The sequence below is a fragment of the Parasteatoda tepidariorum genome, chromosome 5 (genome assembly GCF_043381705.1).
Source record: "Parasteatoda tepidariorum isolate YZ-2023 chromosome 5, CAS_Ptep_4.0, whole genome shotgun sequence".
NCBI lineage: Eukaryota > Metazoa > Arthropoda > Arachnida > Araneae > Theridiidae > Parasteatoda > Parasteatoda tepidariorum.
The window spans coordinates 16786678-16814513 of NC_092208.1; the positions used below are offsets into that span (position 1 = coordinate 16786678).

Here is a 27836-nt window from a genome sequence, read left to right on the forward strand (position 1 = left end):
AACCAAACTGAACTATCAAAAGGATGGACTTGGGCCTAAATCTAAGGTATTATTACGCCATTTATACGGCATGGGATAGACCATAGCCATCTAGATGGGACTAACTAGTCACAGATGATCCGAATCCATTCATAATTATCTAGTTATGGATGGACTTAGGAAGGAAAAATTCCAAACATGCTTTTTAATCCCTTTATTTAATTTTCACAACTAAACTTGTGATGCCACAATACATATTTCCTCTCTTTTAAAATTTCGTAAATTAATTATTTTTTTTAATCATTCTTAATTGAATTTTAATTAAGCCAATTATTACATTTTATAAAAAAGCTAATATCTATGGAATTACATTAATATTCAGTATTTAACTTTTTTTTATTGCATTAAAACTGAATTAGGTTTCTGAATTTTCTTTTTCTGAGTTGTAAAGTTGAATGCAGAAATTGATTTTCACCAACTTTTTTTCATATTAAAAAAAGTGTGAAGAAAAAAAGTTTGAAAGGAATAACAATGAGGAGTTTTTTTTTTCCCTTCATAAATTAGAAAGTTTATTTGAAGAATATTTTGCTTTTTATATTTTGCTGCTAGGAATGCACAAAATATTCAGTTAGGGTCAATCTTGCTCAATTATTCGGTTAGATCAAACTTCTCTTTTTTTTTATATTAATAGCTTCGGTAGCCCAACGACTTGCATGCGAAGTCGAGCACTTTACGGTAGAACAGTTTAACTATGATCAATATCGCACACCCTTAGTCCCTACGCAGACTGATTCGAGTGGTCACCCCCCCGCACACTGATGCTTGACTTCGGTGATCTTCTGGGAACCGTGTCTTAACGATTAGACCACTACGGGACTATCGAGTTATAGAAGATTATTTTTAAATTACAAAGGCACTTAACTTCGACATTGAACATTAATTCGCAAACTTGTACAAATATTTAAATATGTACATTATAAAATTTTTTCACGTGAAAGATTAGATATTTTCAATATCAGTAGTAAAATTAGGTGCGTAAACCCACGGATTTTCACAAGGTTTTTGATACATTAAACTACATTTGCTACGATTTTATAGGCCACATAGTTTTGAAAATTTAGATTTTTTTTTTATAATACTATTGCGATCCTTAAATTTAGTATTGTCATTTTAAATAATCACTTTATGACATGCTCTAGTCGTGATGATTTTATCTCAAATCAGTGTTTTTTCATTGCGAAACGGAGGACGTGATTCTCGGCGACGATCTTTTTACGAGAGAAAATATCACGCGTTTTTTTTTTCTTTGCGTTGTATTAAAATACCACTGTTATCGAACTAGCAACAGCAATATGCAATTTTTTTGATTATATTATAGCAGGCAGAAATCAGAAAAATTCAAACAAAAATCTTAAAAATTACATATAGTACGTATATGTATAATAAATTGGCGGATATGCTGAGAATTCTTAACTGAATAATAACATTTTATATTACTTAAGTATTAGTTGTTTCGAAATGTAATAACTTACTTAACTCTCTCAATTTGAATAATTATTTACTATGAGCAAACAGATAATTTAATAGTCCATTTAAAATTTTAATTTCTTTTTAAAAGACTATTTTTAATGTGTTCTTAGTAATTCTGATAGCAACAAAAACTTATTAGTGAGCAACGCCTTAGATCACTATAGTAAAAATTTTGCAACTTTTGTGTGGCAAAAATCATTTTGAATAAACTGAAACTAATCTTCGTTACACAAAATTTGATTTTCTCTTTTAAGAATTGTCAATAGGTTCTCCCAATTTTATAAAATTTCATAATAGAAAACTTCGATAAATAAAGTTTTTTATTATTATTATTATTCAACTGTATAAAAGAACTTTAAAACAATAAATAGAGTATATTAGATATTAAAGTTACTGCAAACACTTTACAATTTTTGGATGATTCGGATAACAAATATTTGAGAATCAAAGTTCCAGATTTTAAAAATCCTCAGGGGAAAGAAAAAAAAAAAAAAAAAAGACGNAAAAAAAAAAAAAAAAAAAAAAAAAAAAAAAAAAACGGAATTCCTTAGGTATTGTATAATCTAAGATAAGTAAGCTTCCAATTATTGATGTTCGAGTTTTATACGTATACATATATATATATATAAAGTGAAACCTCTCCGACCACTATCCTATCCACTGTAAATTGTTCGTTGATGGAGGTTAGAGGTTGCCTCCATTGACTTGTTATTGAAGGAACATGATTTTAGTCAGTGTGATTTTGATAAAAAGACAGATATATGAATAAAATTTAGTATCTATAAAAATGATTTCAACTGATATAATTATGCGTTATTTTTAAATAAATAAACAATTATGTTTTTTTGTTTAAGTTTGCATTTAATTTCATATCATAAAAATTAGTTAGCCTTAAAAGATGAGAAGAGATGCTTGTTTTTCCTACTTTAACTTTCAATTCTAAAAGTAAATCATTGATAGCATCACCTTTAGTGCACTCTGAGTGTAACATGAGGTAGTATCGTCAAAAAGAGATCTCTAAATAAGAGACTCATACAAATATTTCGAATACATTTTTTAACCTACATATTTATTTTGTTCAAATTTTTTATTTGATATTTTTTAGTGTCCATTAATTTGACCTTTTCTGCATTTCGCAGATGATTGATCGGTCACTGGTAGAGGTTTTAAAGGTCTTCTTTCACGCAAAATCTATGGAAAAAATTCTGCGCCTACTAAAAGTGGTTGCTACATGATGAAAGAGTTGGTCTTTCCTGGCGGTTTCACTGTATATATTAAAAGTAAGAAAACACTTTCATAATCAAATAAAAACAAGGCATTATATTTATTTTAAAATGCTTGGCTAATAATATATTAACAAATGCTTTAACAAATCAGTCTTCAAAAGGTACAATGTCAGGAATGCAAACGCTAGTGAAAGTTTCAAAACTTATGTTTGCATTGTCCACAACTGCTATCAGTAGTGTCACGCCATCACTCCACTTCCTTTGTAAAAACGCTATTTCAGAATATCTGGGAATTGGATCGGATGACCTGAAAAATAAAATGATAGTTTTATAGCAAATTTTTAACATCACAACATGGAACTAAAGTTTGCCAATATAGTACACCAGTCAACATTTCACATTTTTTAAAAAAAATTTATTTTGGGGTTTCAGAAGGCCATAAAGTGAAAAAAAAAACTTTCCACAACATACAGGCACAACCAAGTTTCATTATCTATGAACGCTTGGTCACAAGGCCATTGTCCGATTTCTGCTCTATTTTATATTCAATATAAATTAGCAGAATTAATAACACATGTGATTTTTTCATGCAGTAATGAGTAAAAGATAGGCTCACAAGAAAAGTCAAGCATGCTGTCAGTACTGTACTACCATGTTGAATGGAGTCAAACAGGAACTGGACAAAATGAAGGAATATTTCATCAAAAACAAAATGGGTGTTTTGAAATGGCCAGGAAACATTTCAAATCTAAATCCCATACATGAACTATAAATATTTGCAGGCAAAGACTTACAAAGAGGGATTGTAAAATAAAAAATAGCCGCATTTCATCATTGATAGAAGAACAGGGCTGCCAACTAAATTTACACAAAGAAAAAGGGAAAAGAGGATCATAAATGTTAAGATGATAACTACAGTAGGGAACCGACTATCCGGAACGGTCAGGACCATCGCTATTCCGGATAACTGATTTTTCCGGTTTTTTTAATCGCTACAAAAAGCCGTTTTTCTAATTGTTAAACTCAACTAAAAAAAAAAAAAATTTGGAAACAATCTTAAAAATAAGAAAAAACGATGAAATAATACACTAATGATTATTTCAAAAATGATGGTAAGGTAAACATCTTTAAAAAAAGAAAGAAANAAAAATCGCTTTTTAAATTGTTAAACCCAACTAAAAAAGAAAAAAATTTGGAAACAATCTTAAAAATAAGAAAAAACGATGAAATAATACACTAATGATTATAAGGTAAAACATCTTTAAAAAAAGAAAGAAAAATCGTAAAATCTTATGAGGAAAAATTTTTTTTTTTAAAAATGGCAAGAAAATTTATCGAATTTAGTTCCGGTTTTTTGGTTTTCCGGATAACGGGTTCTGTACTGTAGTTTCATATTTCAAGAATGCACAATATTGTCAAATGTATTAAATTTGCTTCATCTAGAATTTTAAAAAAAAGGAAAAAATAAAGCACAAATATTAAATGAATTCTTTATTATTTTCTATATCTTTTTTTTTTTGTTGCTCCTGGGACTGCACAATGGAACACAGCTGATGTTAAGAAAAGGCAAAAGTCATAGATGGCAACTTACTTCCACAAGAAAAAGTGTGGAAAAAATCATAGAAAAACTGCTCCAGAAGAAATAAATCTCTTTCAACCAAGTGGCAGGAAAAGAAATACAAATGAAAAATATTTTCTTAAACAGTTTATAATAGGGGCGGCTGCTATTCGATATTTGGCCCTTTTGCCGAATAGTAACTTAAAATCGTACCATTTACTATACAGGGGCATATATGGCAACGTTACTTTTAAAAAAAGTAAGGAGTAAAAAGTTCTTATTTTAAAAAGTAACGAGTAAAAAGTACAAGTACTAAACAAAAAAAGTAACGATTTAAAAGTACATTTCTAGGAAATCGAAAATTCAAAGTAACCTAAAATTTTATTGAATAATATTCTTATGTTCTTTAATGTTTTTGCAAAATTGTTGTTATTTATTTAATTATTTTTAATTTTGAAAGTTATGGACATTAATTTATTTTTAAATTCGGAAGAATATTATAATATAATTTTATAATATAATCGTATAATATAATTTTAAAATCAAATATAATTTTAATATCAAACTTTTTATGGATTTGCACGAAAAAGAAATTTTATCTATTGATTTTAATTTTTAGTTTATTATTTTTATTTATTTAAATTACCATTGATTTAAAATTGTTTTACTCTTTAGAAACGCGTTTTAAAAGCACAAACATAAACAAAGCAAACACGGGGTTTCAGATAGCTTTGTGATCTTTGAGCTAGTAAAAAATAATTGAATGTGCAGTATAAGTTGAAACAGAAGGTATTTAAACACGAAGTTAGCTGTGAATGCATATATATTGCACATTAATTTTATAAATTAAAAAAACATAAGCATTTTTTTTTAATTTTAATTTCTTTTTTTTTTAGAAAGCTTACCGAGTTTTAGAAAAAAGTAACGATTTCATTCGATATTTCCGTTACAAATACTTGTACTTTTTCCCTAAAAAAGTAACGAAAGTACAAGTAAAAGTACTAAATTTAAAAAGTAACGAAGTACAAGTAAAAGTACGTACTTTTTACTTGTACCGGCGGTACAAGTAACGAAAGTAAAAGTACTGCCATATATGTACAGGGGTCTGTCTAGGTTTTTCTGAAAGGTCCCTATTTTGTGTAAATTTAGACATAATTTGTGAAAAATTAAAAATTATACTAAAAAACCAACACAAAAATATGGATTTATCGTTTCATAAGGGATACAAAAATAAAATTTTAAGAAAAAGTATTTTGTGAAACTACCGTTTTTCCCAAAGTTGAAGTTGTGGTGGTACTACTAAACAGTAGTAAATTCGGCCTGGGCAGACCCATGCCATACATTATTAAAAATGGTTTTTACACATATATGTTAAGTTCCAAAACTTGCAAATCTATGTTCTGAAAGACTAATGGAAAAGCAAAATTTGAAAATAGATTTTACTTTATATTGAACCATGAGTTTCGTGCTGCTGATTTTTCTTTTATTATTTTCGGCAAGTCAATTCCATAGTTTTTTTCAACAAGTTTTGTTTTAAGAATTAAGAATGCTTTTCAGCATTTAAAGGGAGTGTTTCTAATAGACTTAATTCTTTTATTGTCACTTTTCTCTGTACAAAAGATAACTGGTAAAGTAAAAAACTGTGATTTTCAATGTTGAAGTTATATTTTAAGAACTAAGAACACTTTTTATTTTCTTCTCTTGCTTTTGTTAACTTTTCTTTTTAACAGTGCTTTCATTTTGGCACAGCAGTTTTGAAAGAGTGTTTCGATTCTTTCTTAAAATACAACTATGTGAAAAAGTTCAAACGAAATTTTCATGGTTAATCAGTTTTTTAGATATCTTAAATATTTCTATTCGATAACTATTATAGTTTTTATTCCCTTTACCCCATAACAATAATACAGCTACGTTTTAATTGTTGTTATTATTATTATTTCTTGAACAAAAATTTTTTTTTGCTGTCTAGTAGTTGAATATTCCATATTTCGCAAAATCACTATTCCTTACATCTCTATTTTATAATTGCAATCTAATTAAAAGGATAGTATTAAGTAACAAAAATGTGAAAACTAAAAAATAATCATTTTTTAAAGAACTTTATAAGAAATTAAAGTAATAGCTGTTCTTCATTACTTAACAAAAATTAGTAAACCTATTTTTATATGATGTTTTTTCATAATAGTTCTTTATATAATAAAGAACTATTCTGATAAAACATCAAATTTTTTAATATAATAAAATTGACACATCCCACACTAAATATATAGATTACACTACTCTATATTATGTATTGACTTCACAATTACAAAGTAATTTAAAATTATACTTAAATGTACACAATAATATAATACATATATAGATTTAAAAATTCTGCATAAAACTAAAATAAATATGAAAATAGGTTTTTTCCCTTCAACTTTCTGGTACTATATCAAACTATAAGATATGAATTTCAGCTATTCTTATAACATGCATGGCTAAACAAGAATAATATTGCTCATAATTAGTTTCTTCCAGTATCCTGAAAGAAATAGGTTTCTTCTGGACACAACATTGACTCTGCATCAAATAATAAAAGCTAATTCAGTTATTCTAGAATTTCCTATTGACTTTTTATTATAATGTTCTCTGTTTCAATTTCCCCCAACACTTTAGATTAATTTAAAATCGTAAATCTGATGCAGAAGAAATTCTTTCTCCAAATTTTCTGTGAATTTGAAATCTCATGCAATGACAAATTTCTCTCAAACTTTTTGATTAATCGGAAGCTACAAGTAGATGAAATAAACAACTCCACTGATTTTTAAAGCTAAAAAAATTACAAAATGCACAGTTTATAGAAAGAAAAAACAAGAAAAGAACCAGAGGGATAGCTTTTGATCGTTATGAATAGAACACATTTCCCCCCTTTAGTAAGCACGACAAATCAAGTTCATTTCTAAAGAATTATACGCATTCAATCATTTTAATACAATTCCTGTCTTAATACAGGCATTTCTAAAAAAATATAAAAAATAACTTACAATTTTAATAATATTAACAGCGGTCATAAGATAATTTTTTTAAATCTTGCATAAATCATAACTTCAAAAAATGATGGACAATGACCATACAACACAAGACATACTACTTTCAAATACTCGATATTTTTTTTTAAAAAAAAAATAATCACTGAATTAAATTATTGAAATAAAATTAAAAAGAATTAGAATGATTTGTAATGTTTTTAAAGAGATTTCAATAAATAAGGGTAAAAATAGAATCATTCTAAAATTATAATTTAAAAAATTTATACTAACTAACCAGCTTGATGACTAATTAAACAAATAAAAAAATAATAACAAGCTAAACTTTTTCTTAAAGCAAATCCAAGAAAAGTGATATAAAATATGCTTATGAAAGATATAACAGGCTTTTCTATCTAATATCTTTTTATATTATTGGGTTCAAGAACACTTAATTTAAATAAAAAAAAATTACATCTGATCTTCTTTTAACTAACAGTGATAATCTTTTAACTAATACAGATAGTGATTTAAAGTATAATTGGCATAAAATTAAAGTTTACATAGGAAACAAGTGTGAATTTATTTTTACACATAAATTACAACTTGATGACAGAACACCAAGTTAAATATAATTTATATCATGTCATATAGATCAAAACTGCAGCCAGAATATCACATAAAAATAATAATAATCTAATTGTGAAATTAGATTAAGATTAGATAAAAATCATATACAACTCATTCTAATTTTTTTAATTCTTTCATTTGCTGAATGAGAATATATAATGCAAGTTTTAAATAAATTGAATTAAAATAATTTATGTTATATACAATGAACTCTACTGGAATTATAATACAATATAATATGAACTACTTACCTCATAACAATAATTCTTAAATTTGGAATGCCCGGACAAGACTTTTTAAAATGTGTTCCTGGTTTATAAACATCATATGAAATTTCTAGAATCTGATTATCTGAGAAATATCTGCAAAAAATTTTATTGAAATAAATTACACAATAAATTGAGTAGACTTTGAAACTCTTTTAAATTCTTTTCCATTAATAAATTTAAAAAAAAAAAATTAACTTTAAACTATATTTAAAAAAGACCCAATTTAATATTAAGAAAACAGTAATTTTCTAAAAATACTATATTCCAAATACTATTTCTAAAAATACTATTTTTTTCATAGTTTTGCGAAGAAGACAATAAATCGTAAAAAAAAAGTGACCATTATTATTTTCGACGACTTTTTGCTTTTCATATCTTTGTAAGACTGAAATTATGTTTCCATCAATTATAGTGACGAAAATGAAGGACTTTTAAAAACCTTGCACTAAAATTATTTTAAGGGCCCTATTTTCCGAAATAAATATTCAGTAATTCTTAAGGACTTTTAAGGACCACAGGAACCCTGTAGTTAAAAAGTGTCATTTAGTACTAAATATCCCATCAGTAATGCAAGGAAGAAAGCAGGCGAGGAACTTTAGAACAGTTCAATATTAAAATACTAGATGCAATCTTTCATTAATCTAAGTTTTACAATTAGTCAAGAGGTTGCAAAAAGAGAACACATATACAGATGGCATATACATAGAGTTATTTTAAAAATGCGATCTAAAAGCTATTGAGATTTTAAGAAAAAAATGGCTATTTTAAAGAAATCAAAGAGTTACAAAGAAAGTGAAAGATAGAACTGTAAGACTGTCTTTAAATGTAACCAACCAGAAAATCAAAGATCTTAATTTAGTTTCAAGATATATCAACAGCAGTAGAGTCATTAGAAAATGAATTGCATAACACAAGTTTAACTTTTTGTACAATTGATTTCATCTACAGGTTTCAAAGAAAAACTTATAGGATTAATGTTACTCAAAGGTCAAGCATCTAGAGATGATAGAGCAATTGTTGATTTTTAACAGCGATTTTATGATTTTAACACATGATTTTATGAGATGGAATAGTTTTCCTAACTCATAAAATCAGCAGAAAAAACTAATGTTTGCAGTTCTTTCCTTATTTGGGTCTTCTTTGTCATAAGTACAAAAATTTTTAAGCCTTTTTTATATACTCAATAATTATAATCTTTTAATGATTAAGAACCTGATTAAGACTAATTTGGGAAGTCGTCTTACATTTAAAATTAAAAACCCAGATTTAAAATTGAAAAAATACAAATTTGAGAGACACAAACTTTTAACGGGGATGGAAAGCCATTGTATATATTAGTGTTGGTTTTTCATAATGATTTTAGTTTTTATATACTTTACCACTTTATTTTACATACTTACAGATACATAGTTTAACTAAGAATTAAAATTAATTGTAGGGAGTGTTGTGAAGTGAGAAAAGATGAAGTGTTAACAAATAAGAAAGGCATGTTACGACGGTTCGTATATACAGAAGATGAACAAAAGGAGATACACGAAATAAGTTTACAGGATGGATAGGAGAGTTGAAGAGGATTGACGACACTAAATATACCTTGATCAGTTGAGCGTTCTTAGTAAAAACCAGGGTAAGAGTATCCTAATTAAGTGAATAGCAATATATCTACATACAAAATGTAAGTTTTAAAAAAATGTAGCACTCAAAACTGATTTCAACTGTCAATAATTGGCTCTATTGACTAATGAGTTGGTCAATCACTGCTTTAGGACCTTAAACAAACATTATTTAGAAGCATAGTTTAAGCATTTATAAAATAGTAGAATTTTTATTTAAATAATTAGCAAACTCAAGATAATACATAAATATCTACTCACTTCTCATTTCTGCATGCTTTATCAGTTAGCTTAGCTATCTGTGTAAGTTTTAGAGGACTTAAAACATCAGCTGAAAGAAAACAAAAGTGATTTCTATATGGTTGGAAAAAAAATTTACATACACAATTCTGCATTTGAGATGGAAAAAAAAAATCAAAGTTTATTTTAAATTTTTATAATGGCTAATAAGAAAAATGTCAATAATTTTCCTGAATTTGAACAACACTCAATGATTTATGCGGTTGAAGAATTCGGGTACTTTTAAAAAGTTATATCTATTAATTTTAAAGCAACATTTTATTTTTTGAGCATTAACTTTGAAAAAAAAAATCTAAATAGGCACAAATTTTGAATAGAAATATAAATAATATTTTCTATAGAATATCTTTGAAAAGATATTGATGATTTATGCCTTTATTTTTAAAAAAACTACTTTTAATGTAAAGTAGAAACATAAATTTTAGTCTTTTTATAATTCTATATTATTCAAAACTCTTTTGATGTTGGAATATATCCAGCAAAAAATTCCTGAAACTTTTTAATTATTTAATTGGGAGAAATAATGTATAACTAATAAGCTTTTTCTTAATACATAAGTAAACTATAAAATTAATAGTTATATGAAATAGGCAATTAACTATTGCAAATCTTTTTGATTTGTTTAAACATGCTGTTATTACTGTTTACATCACTAACATTAGAGATGCCGAAAGAAAAATTTTAAGTTATACTTGTGAAATAAAGATATCTTTTAAAATATATTACTTATTCTTATTGTATAACCCGTCATTAAATGCTAATTGTCTTGAGAATGAAACCATGATAAGTTTTTCAATATTCAGTCTCTCTAACAGAGAATGGTGGATACATACAGTAAAAGCTGGATGTAATGAGTATTATAATGACATATTATAAGAAATTGGTTTGTAAGACATATTTATTAATTGCAGTCAAGTTTCATTTTGTGAATGATTAATTCTACTTCAGGGTCTCAATAAATAAAATTAAAAAAAAAAAAGTTTGCGTGCCTGGAAAGATATTGAAACAAACTATCAATAAAAAGGAACACTAAAAGTCATTATAGAATATCATATCAGACGATAATGGAGAAATAATTTATTTTTTTTGGTGGAAACTTTATTTAATTTCTCAGCCATGTCTCAGCCACAAATCTTGTTATATTTAAAGCAGAACTAATTTCTTGCTGTAGAAATTTTTTTTAACTGTGACAAACCTCTCTAGCACTAACATCTCTCTGCAAAATATTTTTAATAGTAATAAATACATACATTACTAATTTGTTAAAACAGTAAGTGCTTTGTGTTTATTAAAGAAGCCTAAATAATAAAGAATAAAACTGTTTATAATATTTTTAAATCGTAAATGGAATAATCTTTTTCCCATAAACATATAAACAAATATATATTCTAATATTAAGGATGATATTCTTTCAAAATTGAATCCATGACTTTAACTACGAAAAAAAAGACTATAAAATTACAAGTATTTACGATATAATTTCACAAATTAGACTTAATAAAAAAAAAAAGAGTCAAAATAATATCATTTTAAAGATATTGGATTTTGAAAATTATATAATTGTACCTCTTTGGCAGTTATAGCAATTGACGAAATCAATTGCAATAAATGACAAAAAAACAATAGAAACATTCTGTTAAAAAGTAAATGTTCTAATGTGCGATTCAAATTTCTAACATTGCATGAAATAAAATGGGATCCTTAAAAAGCATGTAAAAATCAATAGCAATTGCCAAAAAACAAACAAACAAAAAGATCAAAACACTGCAGGGACTTCCAATACTATCAGAGAAAATGCAGAATTCAGAATTTCAAAATGTGCCGTAATAGCATTAAATAAAAAATAGCGAAGTTTTCTTTTCCTTTCTTAAAAAAGAAAAAAAAATGGAGATCAGCAGCAATAACGGCCGAAAAGTAAATAAAAAAAGGTGAAATCATCACATTTAAAGCGAGTAATCAAATGTGCAATTTGAATGCCATAATAAAAAGATACGAAACTAATTGTTTCTTTTAAAAACAATCCTAACTATGCACGGATTTAGGCAAATTGAAATTGAAGCAAAACATGAATGTGAAGAAAAAAAATTATAACTTAAATGTGTGTTTAGAGCTCTAGTTGTGTGGTAATAATATCAGAAATCAATTCTGGAAAGAAAAAAAAAATCTTTTCTGCAGGCGCTCTGTGACAATGCTGCTGTGTCACGCTTCTGCTATGAGTAACTAGTTAATTAATGATAAAAGTCAAGTATGGCAGAAAATAATACATACCCAAAGGATGGCAGATACCAGGTTTGACTAGTGGACATATATTAGATGCATTCCATAAAAACTCATTCATATTAATAGGAATCTCTTCAATATCACTAGAATCCCCATCAGATTCTTCTTTTTCACCTTCAACTGCAGCCTTAACATCAGTCCAAGACTTTTTATTTTGTATATTACGATAATGACAAGGAAAAGGTTCAGTTCTATGATGTCTTCGGTTGCGAGGAAATTCACTGTGAAGTTGCCGGCTATTAGGCAGTGGATAGTATTCATTTGCAAATGGACTGCTTAAGCTTCTGGAATTTTGACCATCAATCAATGTGATAGGTTGAGGCATTCCAAATGGTGGGCCATGCCTGATTGATGGAAATGGTGCTAAAGGTGAAAAGTTATTAGCAGTGAAAGCAGATCCAAACATAGTTGAAAGCATAGATGTTGCATAAGAATAAGCAGTTCGGTGCACTTCAGCAACAAATTCTTGTGAAGTAAGGTTAGGCAAAACCCCAGAAGAGTTATTGAGGTCAAGAGGATTTAGAGAGGAATTACCGAGAGGAAAATTAGGTGCAGGTAGGCGAAGAGGTAGAGAATTAGGATTTGAAAACTGGGGGTTTCTAAAAGGGATTGAATCACCTGGATTATATCTTGGGGGTTCAGCCAAAATCCCAGGGGAACTAGAGGATACAAATGGTTTTTGATCTTCAGAACCATTGTAACTACGATAGTCACTATCACTATGTTGGTTTCTTGAATTGTTATGTTCACGATAATCCATAATATTATGCCGGGTATGAGGAGAACTTCGATCTGTTCGAACAATATCATTTCTATGTTCCCTCGAGGAACTTACAGTACTATTATGATATGGGGGTCTGCGATAGGGAACGTCTTCATTGTGCCTAGAGCCCCTTTGCCACGATTGATTATGGTACCTGTTAAATTGTCTGTTTCGACGTAATGTACGTTGATAATCTTGCATATCTCTATAACTATTCCATATTCTTCCTTGAGGTCGATTTGCCACTGTAGACTGATAACCGCCTCCTCTATTTGACTGCTGTTCTTTAGAAAAATCCATTATATAAACTTCTTTGCCTGGCTGTACGTGAAGGGGCAATAAATTTGCAAAAGGTCGTGCAGCACACACAAGGTCCTTTCGGTATATCTCTGGAAACTGAATCCATGATGTCGTGGGCCGATCATTACGGACATTAGGTTGTTCCCTCTTACAATTTTCTATTTTTTGCAATTTTATTTTATTAAGATTTAAAGGAATATTGGAATTTTTATTAGAATTAGTTGTTCCATTGCACACCTCAAGTATTTTGATATCATCATCACTTTCAGATTCATCTTGGTCATTTGCAACTTCAGTTTCCATTGCTTCATCTTCGTCAGACAGCAGATCTATGACAGCAAGTGGAGTAGTTTCTTTTTTGGTGACTTCTACTAAAGTGACGTCATCATCTACATTCAAGTTCCGTTGGTTATTCTCGTCACCACTGAGCTCAAGCTCATTATAATCATACGAAGAGCAGCTCAGAACTTCTGAGTTCTGCTCATCAATATCTGAGGTGTCGTTTATAACAGCACACTGAGAGTCTGATGACTGAGAATTAGCTTCAATATTAGTGATCCCTTCTTCAGTATCAGCTACAAAAACACCAGTAGATTTCTCTAAGGAATCCAACAAAACGTCAGTACTCTGAGAATCCACATCAATATCAGCAGCAGAGGCACTTAAAGGAGGTTTCAGAGAACTAGATTCATCAATATCCAATTCAATTTCTACATCAGCATCAGCTTTTGAATGTTCTAAATTACGAGATGAGGATGAAATGATATCAGAATTAATTTGTAACTGATCTTCATTAACAGCATCAGTTTTTTTACTCTCTTCATTTACTTCACTTTCTGTTTCAGTAGATGTAGAAGCTATGCTTTTTGAAATGATGGCCACATCATTGAGTAAACTATTGCTCTCTTCTGCAGCTTTTGAGTCCTTGCCCTTATCAATCTCTTCAGAAAATACACCAGAAAAAGTCAATCTTTTGTTTCTACTATCTTCGGGTAAAGGAGACTGGGTTTTCCTCTTTTTTCTATTTTTTTCAACAGCTGCAACTTTAGTTTGAGATTTGTTTTTCATCCTAAATAAATGAGATATGCAACATGAACAATGCTAATAGTTTAATTTAAAGTAGAACACTTAAATATAAATTTTTAATAAGACTTAAAACATTTTTAATTATTAATTGAAAACTAAAGTAATAAAAATTTAATGAATTTACTAGTGACTAAGTTGTTTCAATGAAAAGAAATTTTACACAATGTTTATTTTAGAATCTTATAAGTTAAAATAAATAAATAAAGCTTTAAAGGAGTATTAAAACATTCTTGTAACTTATCATTTGATTGATTTTAGCAACATTTGATAAATGATTTTGTGCTTTAACACAATTATTGAACAATAATAAAATTATAAAAGCTGACATAATAACTATATTAGTTTGTTTTTATTTTTTAAGTCATATGAACTGATTGCATGACAATAAGCTACGCGAATCATTAATCAACACAAGTCTATTTCATAATTTCCAGAAAACTAATAAAGAATGCAAAACATCAAATGAAAATCTAATATGAAAACCTAGATTCAAAATTACCCCAAATGAAACCTAAAGAAAAAATTAATATTAAATTAATTGTATAAGCTAGACAAGATTCCAGGCTATCAAGATTTCCATACCAGTCACATCAACTGATCTTAATACCCTTTTAATCTTGTTCTATTCATATAAATAATGATTCCCTCTCGAAATTTAAAAAAATGCAAAACATATTTTTTCATTGTATTACAATCAAGATGGAAAAAATTTTATAAATAGAATATTTAATTATACAATATATATATAAGTTCAAAATATAGAGAAAACATGGAAAAAATTACAGAACAATGGAAAAAAAGGGGGGGAAGAAAAATAATAAGAAACTGGAGAGAAAAAACTCCAAAAAAGGAGAAATTTCTTTTTTTTTTTTATAAAAATCCGGAAAATAAAAGATATAATCTTTTCATCAGCTCACACGATTATATCTGCAATAAGGAGGGCCTTCCAATATTGTATCAATAGAGCCAAAGCAAAATATATCAATACAATAGTGTGAGGAGCACTAAAAACTTTTTACAAAAAAATTACAACAAATAAAATAGAACACAATAAGTAAAACTATCACGTAAAAATAGAAAATAAAATATAAAGAAGATTGCCAGATTGCAAAATATGAAACCAAAAGTGCCAATTGAGGTAAAAGACGGATTTTGTATTAAAGTGCATTCTTACTACTGTACAGAAGTGCAGTACATTCTTACTGCAGTACTGAAAATGGATGTGCGCAAGGTAATATTATATTGGATAATTTAAAGAAGATGAAAATTAAAAAATTTTTCATTTGAGAAAAAAAAAATAGAAAATAGATAAAAACATGAATTGCCTGTTTTGCACATAATTTTAGCCGCGGATTCACCCGAAATAGATTTGCACAGGGTAAAAATTATATAAATTAACAAAGGAATCTTTTAGTATATTTATTTACAATAATATACAATAAACTCATTGATTTTATATACAATTTAATTACTTCAGTTGGGTATGCATTGTTTTTTTTAAAATCAAATTTTGAATGAGTTTATCTATTTGCGTTTTGGATAAATAAATCTTACTACATATTCTTTTAATTCTATTCATTTCATTATAAGTGGTATTTAAATAGATGTACCAAGAAACAATAGAATTTCAAGTAATTAGTTTATTTATATTAAAATCATTTCTTTTATCATATAAATCAACAAAGCAGATATTTTCTTCTTTTATAATACCCATATACCCAAATCCAAAAAATTGAAATTAATATTATCCTCATGATTATGAAGCAAGGATAATTCCTCAGGGTAAATATTAATGGTATATATCATAGGCAAGAATTTTTTTCCTCTGTATAATACATTGTAAATGGAAAAGCAAGGAAAATTTATGAGGTCCAAATAATTGAAGGTAAATAAAACAACAAATATATGAATTACTTTTTACATAAAAAAAACTTACTCTTTTTGATGAGGAACAACTATGAAACCTAACTGAGATAAATAGGAATAAACTAAGTATTTTTCTACACTTAATCTTTGTTTCAGCATGACAGAATAGGCCTCTTCTGTGCTCAAAGGTGATTTGCCATTCATTATTTCTAGACAACCCTAAGAAAAGACATATAAATAGTTAATAAAATATAACTTCAACGTAACACTAGGAGAAAAAATCTGCAAAATCAACTTAACTCTTTTTTGATACATGCAAGTACACAAAATTCCTGATTATTTGTTGAATGTGGTTCACATTTTATAGGTTTATAAAGTTTACTTGGTAGCATTATGTTTTCCGGCAATATTTTGCCATTGCAAAACAGATAAACTAATAATAAATACAGAGCTCATTCTAGGCAGAAAAAAGGGCAGGGTGCAGAAGTTTAAAAAAAAAGGGCATTATTATTCTAAAAAGGCAATAATTTCTTTAATAGGGGTTTGCCTGTTCTATTAAAAAAACATTGTCAATTTCTTTTTCTTACTTTACTAAAAGTAGCAAAGCAATCACATTAATTACTAATTTTATTAATAAATTAACATATATATATCGAGTTAATGAGCTAATTAGCTTAGTAATTTATTTAAAATGCATGCATATATTAATAAAATAATAAATGTATGTTTTTAAGTTTCTGTAGTTATGATTTAATAATTAAAATGATTAATAATTATGATTTAATGGTAGTGGAAGTAACTGCAAACTTTCAATGACAAGTGCAACAAGGGGTGTGATGGCTATTTTTCCTTTCCCATATAAATGTATTCCTATGTATTGACAGCAATGACAAACTAAATAAAAAGAGTTGAAAGTAACAAAAGTTTAAGAAATCCATNTTGTAAAGTCCCTCACACCAACTTTTGTTCATTTATTCTTATACCTTATGCACAAAATATATTCAAATAATAAATAAAATAAAAAAAAACTCTTATATAATAGCTTACATTTTCAAGTAAAAACAGTGATTCTTCAGGGGTGAGAGCTATCTTGTCATCAATCTTATGACCCATATGTTGAACAAGCTTGCCCTAAAAAGAAAAATACAACATCAAATGTAATCGCAAGAAACTATCTTCATTTAATCACTATAATTTTAAAAAATCTTAATTTCTACATAATCATATAGAATAGTAAATAATTATTTTTTTAAAGCAAACATGAATTGAATTTTTATTCTAATTTATTGTATTTTCCTGAGTATTACATGTAGATTAATTGTCGAAAATCGTCATTGCAAATAAGCATGTTTTATACTTTTTTTAAACATCAACTATTCCTATAATACTTATTCCTAAACTATTATATCAGCCATTTTAAGTTTCTTAAACTTTGGTTAGCAGTGTTTTCACTGCAGAAAAAAAATGGGCGAGAATTTCTCACTCTTTCTTAAAAACAGGGTGAGATTTCTAAAAATTAAAAATAACAAAACATGCAAAGAGACTTGGAAAAAAAACCATTTCTTTAATTATAATACATTTTTAACATCTTCTAATTTTTAAAGCATTGAATATTTTTGCTGCACATCATATAGAAAATGTTCTACATCTATTTTTCATCAGCTATTCTCATTAGGTTGCTCAAATGCGTATTTGTTTCGTTTTGATCGTTTCTACCCACATTTGTTTAATTTTCATTTGTCCGTTTCGGAGTAGATGATATTGCCTTTACAAGGTATTTGTCCATCTTACATTAATGCGCAAAAAATTGGGTGCAATGAGAATCTTTTTACAAAATGCGAAAAATTCTCGAATTTTGAAATTGGTTTACAGAATGCGCGAATTTCTCGTGGTAATCATTTTTCAATGCAAGATTCTCGTGCTGTAGTGAAAACACTGTTTAGTTTCTTCAGTTTGCGAGGTTCGTTTATTGTACTGGAAGAAATATGTTTCTTCAGTAATAAAATATAATAACTTTCAGTAACACCTAAATATATATCATTAACGCCATAAATGAATTAACACGAAGAATGAACATGCTACTATTTATTCAGTCTAAAATAATAACTTCCAACATGATAGATATGTACTGGCAATGAACTCTTTATTTTGAGAATTAGTAATTATTATTATTAAAAAAATTAAAACATTGTTTAAAAGGAAAATCTGAAAGGATGAAAAGATTTTATATGTATATGATATACCTTCAATTTCGTAGCAAACGAAACGTTCAATTCTTCATTCCATTCAGCTTGCATTAAATCACAACTGCAAAAAACAAAAAAATAATTTTAAAGAAAGACAAATTACAAATACAAAAAATAGAAAAACCACATTTAAATAATAATAAAATTTTAATAAATAAATTAAAAGAATAGTTACATTCTGGCTGCTCTCTTCTGAGCCAATAGAGTCTTCTGATTATCAAGAGCACAATCAACGGCTTCCTTTTCAGCTTTAGTATTTTCACACTCAGAAAATTTAAGACCAATATTTAACTGAGGTACCTGCTCCTCCGGCTTTCGGAGTCGCACTAGCTCTTCTCCACTAAAATTTCAACAGACAAGAGGAATTTAATAATATTGTTGTTAGGACTGGGCGATGCAAAATTTTTTATATTGTTACATAATTACATATCTGTTAAACATCGCGACATATGTCCGAAAATTATCAACCAAAAATCTTTAAATCAATAAAACATAAATAAAAGAAATAAATTTATAACAAACGAGAAAGTTATATTCCTAAAAAATTGCTTTTATAACATCAATAGCATTGCTTAATTTTTTTCAATTAATATAATAAAAATGGATTGACTTGAGATTTGTCTTAAAGAAAAAACAAACAAAAGCTTTATATAAATTTTTTTAAGAACTAAAAACAAATCAAGATTGATTAGTCTAAAAATAATAATAAAACTGTAACACAATATTTTACTTACATAGATTAAAAATAAATAAAAAAATGTTAAAAAAAAATAGAAATGTTGACTTAAGTAAAAAAATTTTTAAATTTGAGAAGAAAAAGGTGCTTTTAAAAAATCATTAGATCTTTTATTTATTTACTAAAAATAATAAGTTGTATTGACTAATGGTCGAATTCCAATCCTTAATAAATGTAAATATAAATGTAAGTTTTGTTTGTTTAATATTATTTTCCTTTTTAAAAATAAAATCTACTAAAGATTTATAGGTTTAAAAATAATACTGACTACCTAACAAATTATTAAATGAAAACATATTGAAAAAGTTTTAAGAAAAATTAAAAAAAGGAAAAAAATGCTAAATTTAATAGCACTACTATTAAATTAAAAATAAAGCGTCAAAATGTTATATAACTTTTTATTTAATTTTTAAAAAATGTCGTTCTCAAAATAACTCAAAAATAAAAACTAATTAAATAAATGTAGGCTTTCTTTACAATTAAAAACACCTGAAGATTGCTGAAGAACTGATTATTGGTTTGACTTTTCATAACAAAATATAAAATACTGAGATACAAAATACCCCCAATAAATTCCAGTGCTAAAAAGTAAAAAAGTGATTTAAGAAAAACAATGAGGAATCTTTTTTTTATTATTATTCATAATTTCTTTCCATTAATAGACTAAGTTCAAAATGAAAATTTGAGATAACAGCAATTACACAGCGAGCTCAAAGTATTGGTCTACTAAAAAAATTGACAAAAGACATTAAATCCCAACATCAAAAAAAAAAGTGGCAAAAGACAATTTCTGCACAGTTGCAGAAATCTCACTAATAATAATTTACAAGTAACATTAAATTCTGACAAAATAAAATGCATAACTACCACTAAAATAACAAAAGTCCCACTGAAAATAATCTTCAAGAAACGTAAAATTACAAAGAAAAAAAAATGCATAAATAAACTATGTATTGAATTCTATATTTCAACAATTATCCTCACACAAAAATGTGACTTCTGATTCAATTTGCTCATCATCATTCAAATCATGAATTTAATACAGTCTTCATAGAATCAATCCTAATTCTGACGAAATCAATATTTTGCAGCAAAAGACAAAATTAAAATCGTCTTCGCCAACAACAGAGTTAGCGTGGGCAAGGATCCTCACATTGTTAAATCACGAACGTCTTATATCAGCGACTTAAATCGGATCCTAAATGAAAGGTCACTATATCGGCCCACCAATATATTAAGTCGATATTCCGTGATACATTGATTCACCGTTTAGTCCTAATTGTTATTAATAGAATTGTATAATACACAAAAAAGTTAGCTTCATAACGAAAGCTCAAAATCTTTTCACGATTTTTTTTAAAAATCTCTTTCTAAACATAATGTTGATTTCATGAACATAACAATGTTGAAAGAAAACTAACAATACAACTAATGCAAGACCACTAGAAAATTGATTATGACTAATGTTGAAAAAAAAAATCTCAATATAACTGCTAGGCATAAAATCATTTATCATTCACAGTTGGAAATTGCCTAAATAAATTAGTTAAAAATATCAAACTTTTCCAATGAACATTAAACATCATATTATACAGAAATTCATTAATAGCAGTAATCCTAACCAAAATTCTATAAGAGCAAGTGAAATATAATATACTTAAAAAAATGTCAAACTCAATAGCTTAAATTACATACCCACATCAAGCTTAATAGCACTGTTCTTGTAACTACAACTGCTGTATGCTGTTATAAAATGGCGGATAAGTATAGAAGTCTAAAAATTTTCATATTTTTTCAGGCTTTCTGCAACAAACTTCCCTTGCACTAATTTTTTCCTTTAAGATACTTTTAATTATAAAAATTACTAATTTAAAGCAACAGAAGTGCTCTGTTTACGGAAAAAAGTATACAAATGTTTAATTATAAAAGTAATATTTTTTAATTCTAATACTATATGCAATATTCTCGCATTTTGTAGGCGGAAAAATGCACTAAATATTTCCTCTTTCGAATTTGGTAAATCATTACACAATTTAAAATTTTAAAAAAAAGTTAAACGGTAGTAAATTAAATGTCATACATAAATTAAAAATCATGAAATCCTAGCAGCAACTTCTAAAAAAAAGATTTTACCAATCATGCAAATAGGACTCTTTAAAGAAAAAAGAAAGAAAGAACATTATTTCTAGGGCAAACCTATCTTTTAAACTTTAACAATTTCTGAATTTTTTATTTTAGATTATTTTGAAATTTTAGCTGAAGCCAGTCATTACAGTTTTTTTAAAATCTCAAATGAGAAGAGAAAAATTATGATTACCGTATATTCCGGCGTATAACACGCACTTTTAATACAAAAAATAACATTGGAATCTACGGGCGCGCAGTATACGCCGAATATAAAAAATTATGGATTAAAAAAAATTCAAATATAGAAAAATACTTTTATTTTAAAAAATTATGAATGCTTAAAGTTTTATAATTTTTGTCAAAGAGAATTAATTTTATTTTTTAAACATTAGATTTTGTCATTTACCAAATGATTAAATTTCAGGAAAAATATTTTAATTTTTTGTTTTGGTTAAATTTTTCATTCAAGTGCTTACAGGTAAAAAGTATACCTAATAAAAACAAATGAAAACATCATGTACATACAATAGAACACAAAAATCATAGTCAAATAACATACCTTTATCTATATACTTCATTGATTTTCGTTATTACATAAATAGTTCATTATATTCGTTTTCCGCTATCAATTACAATTATTAAAATTTTTTTGTATTATAATTACAATTTTTTTTGTATTATCTGTAAGGTGGAACCTAAACATGTCCCACTCTAAAAGGCTTTGTGGTTTTCTAACGCAACCAGGACGGATTTGCCAGATGTTTTTTACCCACAATTTAACACCATTTTTGTCCAACCAGAATCACATTATTGCTCTTTCAATTCTACCCTTACATACATGTCAAATTCAGTTCTTTTATTTTTGCAAAAGATAGGGAAAAATACTTTTTATTTACGATCTTGAAAGACGAGATATTGCACATGTGCAATCCAAATTTTCGTGTGCGTTATACGAAGAGTATATTTTAAAATTTAAAAAAAGTAATTAGAAATTACGGGTGCGTGTTATGCGCCGGAATATACGGTACTTCTTTCCTCTTTGATGCGCAAGAGATCACATCTTTGGAGAAAGAAAAAAAACATTTTTTTGAAGAATTATGTAAAAAGAAAAACCAAAAATTTTTCTTTCCCAAATGAAAAATCTCTGCATCGTTGTCTGCTAATGTCGCTGTGTTGCCGCAATTCTGCCAAGGAGCCACATTGTTAACACAAAGAGTATGAGCAAGAATCAGAACCCATTATTTAAAAAAAAAAAAAAAAAATGTAGCAGTTAATCAGGGTAAACTGCAAGTTATACTTTCTTTCGGTTAGTCACATTCTATGATATCTTCCTTTTTAATTACTGACATGGGGCCATACCATAGCCCAATTGTCAACACAATTTGGCATCAGTATCAACAAAATCAGATATTGCCAAGAACAGAAGGGAACAAACAGAAAGTGATTTTGATTCAAAACCACTCTCTGAAAAACAAGAAGCAAATTTCCCACCTTAATTAATTAAATACCTCTACATACAAATAGATTAAACTTTGAACTATAGGTAGAAAAAAACAAAAACACTTGTTATCAATCGAGCAATGACATTATAACAGTAGTCTAACAATAAAATAAATTCGATAAAAATAAAACCCCTTATTTTTAAATACAACAATAAAATAGGAGATATTTCAGTGTCGCGATCTGTTGTGCTAACTAAAATAAATAAGGTGCAATTAAATAAAACTTGCAATTTAAAAAAAACAACAACCTATAAATGTTTGGTTACGGGTTATACATTTTGGTGGTGTTTTTTAACTTTCTCACGGGCCGCAGCTCAGAAGTTGCCAAAACTTGGCAATTATACTGCCACACAGATCACAATATGGTAATTTCCCCATACTACAAGCATTAATGAGCCAAATTAATTTAAAACTTGAAAAAAGTTTAAAAAAAATTTAGATGTTTGCTGGGGGTGGTTACCAGTTATACCCTTCAAGTTGATTCCTTTACAGTAACGTTTCTTCTAATTTCGTGCCGGCCGCTATCAGAAAGTTGCCAAAACTTGGCGACAGCCACAGATCACAATACAGAAATCTCCCTTTGATTGATTTAAGTCATGATAATATACTTAAAAGACACTAATTTTTTTAGATAAATAAAAGGTAATTTATACAACAAATATTGATTACAATGAAATTAGACTAACCAACTGGCAAAGGTTTTCCCTACAACTAACAAATTTCTATAATATTTACAACAAATTTTTCTTTACACAATACATGTCGTTAGTAATAATACAAAGCTTAAATCTGGTAAATTTGATCATTCGGCAGAATTAAATTAAAAATTCAGTGATCGTGCAAATATACTGATACTATAAATAACAAAACGTACAAATATTATTTATAATAACACGAAAATATGAGCACTGATCATGAAAAATAGAGGGTAATTGTTAAAACTCAAAAAATTTTCATTTGTGCATACAAGAATCACAAATTCGGAACAGGACATGTATAATGACGCTGGACTGCAACTATATCACACATTTTAAAAAGAGATATAATCAAAGTATAAAAAATAAATAGTTGTATTTATATACAGGATAAATAACATGCATTTACCTGAGATAATCTGTAGTCGGTTGCATATTTACAACTTCACTAATTTCTGCAGTATCCATGATTAAAGTATGAGTAACCAAATATTTTTCTTATTATTTTTATAATCACATCACGTCCAAACCATTACATAACATTTGTTAGTCAGATGCAACTCTCAATTTATTTGAACTAACAAAATTGTAATTGAAATTCAGTGAAAACAAACCCTCGTGAGACGTCACAGAATGGCGGAAATTAAGTGTTGCCAACTTATAAGAATACAAATAAAATAAAAACACAATAAAACATTTTTCTAGATGTCGCTAGCAGAACATCACGTGACATTATCATAAATCCTACGATTACTTACAGTTGTCCTTGGACCCCTAAGGCTGCGAGTTCAGGGGTCCACTGTACAACATTAGAGTGATCGTACAGAATACATTGAAGTTAAGCATTGCTAGCAACGGTTGGAAGGTGGGTGGGTGACCACTTTGATCAGCCTGTGTAAGAACCGAGGCGGAGCAGTATCGGTCCTGGTTAAACTGTTCGACCATAAAGAGCTCAGCTCTTAAGGCCGGGGAGCCACTACCACTTTTGAGCAGTAAAATTGTGATGGCATGTAGTCGGATTATCGTCCGGGATGTTTCCCAGATCGTCTAATAGCTTTTTGTGCAGCTTTAGTAAGACGTAAGAAAAGTACATAACTTATCAGGGATAACTGCTCTATTTTCAAACTATATTCGTTATGAACAAGATATTTTTAAGAAATAAATCACTACATCATTTAATATTTGAATGGGTAATACTTGTTGCGGAATTAAATTGATTGATTAAATCCTATTGAAAACCGATTAATCTATCTCTACTGCGATCTTAACAATAAAAATACATATGAGTTTAACATGATTAGCTTATATACGAATCTAGAAAATAAGTATTTTTTAATTATGAAGTAATCAGAATTAAAAATAAAATGGCAAATATTTATCAAAAATTTTTCGCAATCGAACCTCCAGGTTTGCTTTTTACTAAAATACTCCGTCAAATATTTTTATAATTAACGAATTAATATTTTTTAAATTTAAAATTTTTTTTAGTTATTTGTATATTTATGGCGCAACTAATTATAATTCGGTAGTACATTATGCTAGCTTAACATGTACAATGTTTGTACATGCAATTTAATAAAAGACTCTTAAAATACAATGAATAATATCGACAATTTTTATGTTAGAACCACAGCTTAGGGGATATAGCGTTCGCCTTCTAATGGTGTGAACCGGGTTCGAATCCCTGGTTGATATGGACTCTACTCTAGTCTCACGCCGACCACAGTGCTAACATAAAATATCCACAGTGGTAGACGGATCCGTTTTGACTCCTTTTGCCATCAGGCTAACCGTGGGAGGTTTTCATCTCTATATAACGCAAATGCTGGTTAGTTTCATAAAAAATCTTCCACGAAGGCAAGTTTCTCTCAATACTTGGTCCAGGGGTTCCCTTGTCTTCTGGATTGGGTACATAGTTTTGCTGGAAATTTAGTATTTAAAGGTTTATATTTTCAAGTTGTTGCAAGCTTTCAATCGCAAAAAACATTGCAGAACATTTTATATGCACTCGGCAGATGTTTCTTTTTCATACATATAAACCATTATAAATTTTTTAAAGAATTTCAACCGGGCCCTGGGCAGGATTCATACTGAAAAAGAAAATTTTTTACCTGACATTTTTCAGGTAGATTTAAGTGAAATTCCAAATTTTATTTAAATTAATAAAATTTAATAAAAATGTAAATTAAAATTGCAGCTCTAAAAAAAACATTAATAAACTATTTTAATTTAAAAAAAAATCAGATGATTTAAATAATGTCAATTCTGATCAGAAATAATTAAAAAAAACATTTTTAACACCAATAATTAAACCATCCTAAAAAGAAACTAATGAATAGATAAACAATCCATATTCAGATGGGTAGTCAAATTTTTTAACAAAAAATAAATACCTTTTAAGCACTTAAAAAATAAAAAAAATCATAATTAGGATATGCGCATTAATAAAAAATTTTTCTTCCTATTCTTGAAAGTTCTTCATATATATATTAACAAAATGCAAAATGATTGCCAAAGATTTTACATGATCAAGACTAGTTTCTGACAGAAAAAAAAACTTTTTTTTCATGACTATATTCCTTCCTTCCTAAATGGCACTACAGCCCCGCGTGGGCCCTGGCCTCCTCAATCAACTTCCTCCAGGCCTGCCTCTGCCTGGCAGTTGTCTTCATGACTATATTAGCCATTATAAAAACGATTTATGGAAAATTTTAAATGTATTCAATATTGAGTGGCCCAATCTATATTTTAAATTAATAACTACTTTAGTAAATGATATAAATAAATAATTTTAATTCAAACTTATAATTAGTTTAGCCATTATTATAAAAAAGTTAGTGAGAGATTTAAATAAAAGTTACTTATAAAAACATATTTAAAAAAAAAAATTTACAAGATTAATATTATTGGCCATACTGAATTTATGAAGATGATTATTTATATGTTAAGAATTAAGCAAACTTAAAAAAAATTAATATTATTTATGTGAATAGCCCCTATTAAATTTTTTTACCTGGTTGAATATTTTTTTAAGGAAATGATAAAAAAAAATCTCTATTTTAAAATTTAAATAATGAGCATTGCAGCTAAAGATTTTTGTCAGAAATAAATTATTGTATGGTTACTACATTATGTAATACTTAACAAATCTGTTATTAATGAATTTTTTGTTTCAATTACTTTTAAATCAAATGAGATGAATTAAAACTTTTTGCCATGACAAATCTGAATAATGTAAGATTTCTTGCTGCATTTAAAATAGAGAAAGCCCCTCACTTCATACTTAAAATTTTGCCTCTAAATATTATTTAAGTTTTTAATAAAACAACTTAAAGAGTACTGAAAATTTTATAAGTGATAATACAATAAGTATATAATAATAATAAGTGCAATAAAAGCTTAAAATTTTTTGTGCAAATAATGGACAGTCCCTCAGGTATAAAATACCACGATTAAAAAATCTCAATTAATTCTTATTTTCATGAAATTAAATGAATTTTGAGGTGATGAACCTTTATGATTGCTGACTGCTCTGGAACAAACATGAAAATATTAGTTAATGATCCCAAGTAAAGTTCAAGGATTATGGTACTGATCTATCAGAGTATGCAGCCAAATTGCTCAATAAAAAAATAAGCACCTTTTACGCACTAAAAAAATATTTTATATCACTCGGTCTATGCACATGTGTATTTCATTAAACAAGTAAAATGATTGCCGCTTTCTACGGACCGACGGTACGTCAAAATGGATTGTGGTTTAATGGATTCTGAAAATGTTGAAATCAATGTGAAAACTACGGTTTTTGCAAGATTTGTTGCAAAAATCGACATGATAAAAAAAAATTCTCATTTCGCAAAAGGAAAAATTAAGCATTTATTAAAAACACCCAATGAAAAAAGCACCCTTTTAAGAACAAAAATAAGCACTTTTTAACAATGCCATGCCCCCTAGTATTTAATTAAAATTAATCTTTATTTACTATGTGAAATAGATTAAATAACTAAAAAACGGCGCTTTTTATCAACTGACAAGCAAAAAATAAATAAGTGAAATCTATGTAATGAACTGATGAACATTTTTAAAAATAAAAGGGAGGAAAAAAAAAAAACAAAGAGAAAA

General features: G+C 27.7%; 1 protein-coding gene across 1 annotated transcript; it reads right to left on the reverse strand.

Annotated features, from left to right (window-relative positions):
• Nucleotides 1-2814: 2814 nt before the first annotated feature.
• LOC107456965 (tRNA splicing endonuclease subunit 54) lies at nt 2815-24377 on the reverse strand. Its single transcript, XM_016074974.3, has 9 exons — nt 24124-24377; nt 18830-18994; nt 18652-18715; nt 17456-17539; nt 16479-16627; nt 12382-14525; nt 10075-10144; nt 8183-8293; nt 2815-3042 (listed from the first exon to the last, which is right to left on the reverse strand). The coding sequence occupies exons 1-9, from the start codon at nt 24180-24182 to the stop codon at nt 2883-2885; spliced, it is 3006 nt and encodes a 1001-aa protein (XP_015930460.2). The 5' UTR covers nt 24183-24377; the 3' UTR covers nt 2815-2882.
• Nucleotides 24378-27836: the final 3459 nt, after the last annotated feature.

Bases quoted from the DNA above. Each gene is read 5' to 3' on its own strand.
- LOC107456965 (XM_016074974.3), bottom strand. From the start codon at position 24,182: ATGGATACTGCAGAAATTAGTGAAGTTGTAAATATGCAACCGACTACA. The intron at 18,716-18,829 runs GTAACTATTCTT...TGTTTTTTGCAG, and splicing joins CAGAAGAGAGCAGCCAGAAT to TTGTGATTTAATGCAAGCTG. The intron at 8,294-10,074 runs GTGAGTAGATAT...AATTTTTTGCAG, and splicing joins AAAGCATGCAGAAATGAGAA to ATATTTCTCAGATAATCAGA.